The sequence below is a fragment of the Gossypium hirsutum genome, chromosome D01 (assembly GCF_007990345.1).
Source record: "Gossypium hirsutum isolate 1008001.06 chromosome D01, Gossypium_hirsutum_v2.1, whole genome shotgun sequence".
Taxonomy (NCBI): domain Eukaryota; kingdom Viridiplantae; phylum Streptophyta; class Magnoliopsida; order Malvales; family Malvaceae; genus Gossypium; species Gossypium hirsutum.
This window is the reverse complement of record NC_053437.1, coordinates 30,503,480-30,509,124: the sequence shown is the minus strand read 5'-3', so window position 1 is coordinate 30,509,124 and position 5,645 is coordinate 30,503,480. Positions and strand designations below refer to the sequence as shown.

At 33.4% G+C, this 5,645-nt stretch overlaps 1 protein-coding gene across 1 annotated transcript; it reads right to left on the bottom strand.

Moving 5' to 3' along the window:
- Positions 1-2,239: 2,239 nt before the first annotated feature.
- Positions 2,240-5,118, bottom strand: LOC107921838 (probable protein kinase At2g41970). Its single transcript, XM_041087797.1, has 9 exons — positions 4,991-5,118; positions 4,797-4,871; positions 4,523-4,705; positions 3,764-4,010; positions 3,536-3,681; positions 3,174-3,447; positions 2,953-3,085; positions 2,785-2,871; positions 2,240-2,532 (listed from the first exon to the last, which is right to left on the bottom strand). Exons 3-9 carry the CDS (start codon positions 4,617-4,619, stop codon positions 2,407-2,409), a joined length of 1,110 nt encoding a protein of 369 aa, XP_040943731.1. The 5' UTR covers positions 4,620-4,705; positions 4,797-4,871; positions 4,991-5,118; the 3' UTR covers positions 2,240-2,406.
- Positions 5,119-5,645: the final 527 nt, after the last annotated feature.

Here is a 5,645-nt window from a genome sequence, read left to right as displayed (position 1 = left end):
TCCTCGATCTAGAAGTTCTTGCAATTGGGTCTTCAATTCTTTCAACTCACTTGGAGCCATTCTATACAGGATCATAAAAGTCGGTGCAGATTCTAATGCCACCTCAATAATGAATTCAACCTCCCTTTCAACCAATAGATCTAGTATTCTTCGAGGAATGCATCTGCCCCATAAAAATAACTCTACAGAAATGGCCCAAAAGATGTAATTATCGTTGCCTTAAATTTTGACAACGGTAACTGCTTGTGAATTAGAAATTGAAAAGAAATGAGGTTTTATATAACCTAAAAGATCCATGTTGAAGGAAGAGAATGAAGGAGATAAATCAAATAGTGATGAAAATGTACAAAGTCAACTTCAATTGGGTTGAATGGACAAGGAGAGCTACTAGAACACCCATGACAAGGTATGATGATCAAAGGAGAGCAAAAACATTCTCAAGTGTCGGGCGTAGGAGACAGGGAAAAAAATTATGGTGGCACATAGGAGTATATGCGTGGCTTCTGACTGCAGCACTTGGTCAAAATGGTCGACTGATAGTGGGATATTCAATGGAAAGGGTAGTGAGAGTATTTAGGCTTCGATACCATGTGAATTTAAATAGAAAAGAAAGAAGAAAAGAAAATGAGAGGGAAAAAAAGTTGTTGTCAAAGGGGCTACTGTTGTTGAAGAGAAAGCAGAAAAAAAAGAAAAAAAAGGAAAAATGATAGAAAATTGTGAAAAAAATTGCTTGAGTATCCCTCTTACTTGAAGCATATACAAAATAAGGAAAGAAATCTCTACAATCCTAATTGATAGCTTATTTACATAATTACAATCCATAATATCGTATAAAAAATCTCTACATTATGGCTTATCATAACAGAAGTTTCTTAGCCTCCTACCCAAGATGCAATAACCACTCTAAATCGTTAGGAAATATTCTCTTCTTTTTTCCTCCAACCCAAGAAACTTGGCAAGCTTCGCCATTTTATTATGATCCTAATCTAGTGAGGTTTTCATCCATTGCCTAATGGTGGATTTTGATTCAAGAAATGTTTGTTTTGTTAGATTCTCTCATTGGATCTGGTCTTATTACTTTTATTTGCTGGGAGATTTGGAAAGCTTACAATCTCACCATCTTCAAAGGGAAAACCAAATATCTTATCCAAATGGGAAATAAAGCATTCCAAAATTACTCCTTCTTTCCATCGGCAAATCCACCTTTGACTTTGGTCCAATCCTTTCAAGACTTGATTTGGATCTCCCTACCTGAAATTTTACTAATGATTAACTGTTATATGACTATCTCTTCCCCTTCATCCAAAGCCAAAAGAGCAACACTTGTACACAACCATCTAGGAAGTGTATTACTAGAGTCAACATACTAATAACTTCCTCTTTGGTATGGGTTGCTAAATCCTATGCTTTGAGGCTTGACTCCAAGCTATTGCATGATCATTTATGGTAGTGGGTTATCTTGGAATTTGAGCCAAAACTTGGACCACCCACAGAAATCCCTAGCAATCATGGTGAACAGTCTTTCACATATTCTAATGGTTGTAATCTAACTTTTCAATTCACTCCTAAAAACTGTAATATTGTTAAACTTTCTTCATACAAAGCTTGTCCCACAAACTGGGTTCTCAACCATCCGACGAAACTACAATCTCTTTTGTGATGAATGCTAGCATGTTAATAAAAAAAAGTGGCACCTTCTAAAATCTCAGATAATTGTCTTTTTGGTGCTAGAAGTTCACTGATTCAGTCACTTGGACCAAATTTCCAATATATAGAAATATAAATTGGATTGTCAAATTTGTATTGGATCAAATAAATTTGCATCAAACTAATTTGGGTTTAAGTCATTTGGTTTTGATTTGTTTTGGGTTCGGTTGATTTGAGTTTAAGATTGAAGAGTTTTGTATCAGTCATTACATGCTCAAATAATCTCATTAAAATTACTTTAGTTTGAATTGTTTTGAGTTATTTATATGGATTATTCCACATTGGGGTTATTTTAGTTTGAATTGCTTCGAGTTTAGTTAAGTTTGGATTTCAATTAATTTGAATTAGGATGAACAAATTCAAATTTAAATTGATGTGAGATCAAACAAATATAAATAGCAGATTCAGTACTTAACAGATGAGCAATAACACTACTTTAATGCAGTTTAGAACAAAAGAAAAAGTTTATATTGCAATCGGTTTTAAGATGATAATATTGAATCTCCAAGAAACAATATAATATCATCTTCAGTCAAAGTAAAACCCTTACAGGGAATTATATTTGATCATAAAATAATGAGATTACAAAACATGAACAAAGTGTTACTACTACACAAACCTTGCTACTGTTTATTATATATGTCGGAAATATATAACATATAATGTGTGTTTGTGTGTGTGTGTGTGTGTGTGTGTATATTATGACGGAGGTTCTGGTCCTGCTGGTTTCGCATTTAGAAGAGGCTGAAGAGCTTTGACAACAATTGTCATGTTTGGCCGAAAATCTGCCTCATACTGGACACAAAGTGCTGCAACGGCCGCTAGCTGATATAATACAATACCACCAGATCCAATTAATATGTTAGAAAAGCCTCAAGATGTAAACTGAACATCTTATAAGCAAAAATCATCTAAAATTTTATAAATACTTTTTATATTCTTTTATTATAATTTATTAATTTTATAAGATTTTAGAACATATATTTTGTTTAGTTTTGTAAAAGTTGATCTAGTATAAAATAATAAAATATCATGTAAAATTTAGGAAGATAAAGAAGCAGAAAAGAGAAAGACAACCTTGGCGATTGCCTTGGGTGGGTAGTCATTGTTCAGCTTGGGATCCACACATTGTTTGACCTTGTCTTCACTCAATCTTGGAGTTGCCTGAAAATCATTGTAAATGAGTTAGCCAAACATTTTTAATACAAAAATGTACATAAATATACATATATATAAATAACATACCCAAGTTACTAGACTTTGTTGTCCTTTGGGCATTGTATGATCTACTGGTTTTCTCCCTGTCAAGAGCTCGAGAAGAACAACTCCAAAACTGTACACATCACTTTTCTGTGTTATTTGTCCTGTCATAGCATACCTAAAAGCAAAACAAAGTTTAATTATGTTACGCTAGCATGTCAAAATATGTGTCAAACACGAGTACTTAAAAGGTACATAGGACATACTCAGGGGCATGGTAACCAAAGGTACCCAAGACTCTGGTGGAATGGAGTCGAGCTGCAGTGTCGGAAGATTGGTTGGTCAAGTTGAAATCGGCAATCTTGGCGACGAAATCATCGAAAAGAAGGACATTGCTTGATCTGACATCACGATGGATTATAGAGGGCTGAACTTTCTCATGCAAATATTCAAGTCCTTTTGCAGCACCGAAAGCTATCTTAACTCTTTCGTTCCATGTTAGAACTGGACCCGGTTCAGCCCCTTGTACACCTTTCCTTCCTAATCCATAAAACAAATAAAATGAAAAACAAAACAAAAGCAAAAGCTCAAAGATATGAATGATGAAACTGAGCGTATACATAGATACCATGTAATACATCATGTAAAGAACCCTTGGTTGCATGTTGATATACCAAGATTCTGTTATTATCCTCCAAACAATACCCCAACAACTCCACGAAATGCTCATGTTTAAGTCTTGAAACCACTGACAACTGACCAAAAAAAAAATCATGGTGACAATGGTGTTAGTTGTAGGTTGCAATGTTTTAAGAATAAAAGGAGGGGGGGGGAGTGAGACTGAGAACCGAAGTCAGAATCGGGTTCAGGTGAAGAACTGGTGTCGAGTTTCTTGATAGCAGCAGGCTGACCATCACTTAATGTTCCATAGAAAACCCGGCCATAAGAACCTTCACCAATCAAAGACTTAGTTCCAAAGTTATCAGTCATATTGTTTAACTCATCTAAGGGAATGGCTGGTATTTCAATTGGTAGCACTTTTTGAGGATCCCCACTTTTTGCCGCTCCCCCACCCCTTGGCTCTCCTCTTCCTCTTCCACTCCCTTTTCGGAAATTAAGTAATGAATGAGGAAAAAAATTCATATTATTTTGCATTTTAATTTGAGATTAGTCATTTTTAACCACTATTGATGTTATTTCTTATTTCAAAATATAATCTTGAAGTATGGTTATCAAAATAGTTTTGAGGATATTAAAATCAAGAAAAAAAATAGAAGGTCAAGTTTAGTTTCGTCCCTGTATTATAATATTTAAATTGAAATTTTTATTCTATTTATTTTTTTTACAATTATTCTCTTTACTTTAGTTTGCCATTTACTTATTCGAATTTTTAGTTTGGGATTTCAGAATTTTCTTTTAAAAATTACCCATCAATTAAAAGCATAAAATCTTTTAAGTGTATTCATGAATTTAATTAAAACACAACATTAATAAAAATAAATAAATTATGCCTATAAAGATTAAGCCTGTAATTTAAGTATGTAACTTAAGTATAATTCGAGAATGCCAAAAAAAAAAAGAAAGCTAAAAAAATGTAAAGAAAAGAGCAAAATACCAGGACCACCAATTTGACTTCCTGCTCTAGGTGGGGTTTGATATTGGTTCGTTGGTGGACCGTCGAGCTCCTCCTCCGCACCTCCGCAGCACGACATAGCTTAGGATGTTCAATTTCCAATATTTTTCATGCACAGAGAACTCTCTTCTTTTCAATTTCAATGCAAATTTCAGATCTTTTTCCCTGCATGGGGATTATAACATAATGAAATTCAAAGCATTTACTATCAAATCAAAAAAAAAAAAAAAGAAACATTAAAGCAATATATACATGCCTGAAAGACACCCAAAGAATGGGAAAAGAAAAAGAAAGAAGCTATGAAAGGCTATTGAGAGGGGGGAGGGGGAGGCTGATGACAGAGAAAAAAAGAAAAACAAAATCAGAAACAAAATCTTTATAGGTAAGAAAAACAAAACATAAAAAAAAAAAAGAGAGAAAAAGAATTGTTGCAAGGCTGGCTGTTCCAACTTTTTTCTTCTTCTTCTTCTTCTTCTTCTTCTTCTTCTTCTTCTTCTTCTTTTAGGTTAATTCCCCCCCATTGCTGTGTAATGGTCTGGATTGAAACAGGGACACATGTTTCTTTCATTAGTTTTGCATGAAACTCGGGTCTCTTTATAGTTCAACCGTTAATCTTAAAACTAACCTAATTCTACGTGGATTCACGTTTGCATGTCTCTAAATTGAATCCACCCCCATATTTCCTATTTTTCTTTATTTTCTATTAGTAGTCTGCTTTTTTATACGTTGGGTCACAACTTTTCTAGCGTGTGGTATTTCAAAAATCATTTCTATTTCTACATATGGGCTGTCCATGTTTCTTTTTAATATGATTATGTGAAAGTATATTTAATGACAAATTTTGAAAAAATACCGATGAACAATTAAACTTAAAACTTTTTAAATAAAAAAGAAGCAGAAGAAGAAGAATTATTATTTTTTAAATTAAATATTTGATCGAAACCTTATTAAACCATGCATTCTGGGTGGGAATATGACATTATAATGATTAAGTTTGGGAGATTTTGTTGCATTTTTAATGATTAACAAAAAGAGGGAATCATTTTCAAAAGTGGGAATCATGAACTGTATAATATTTTAATTATAAATCTTTAAGTTTGGTAAC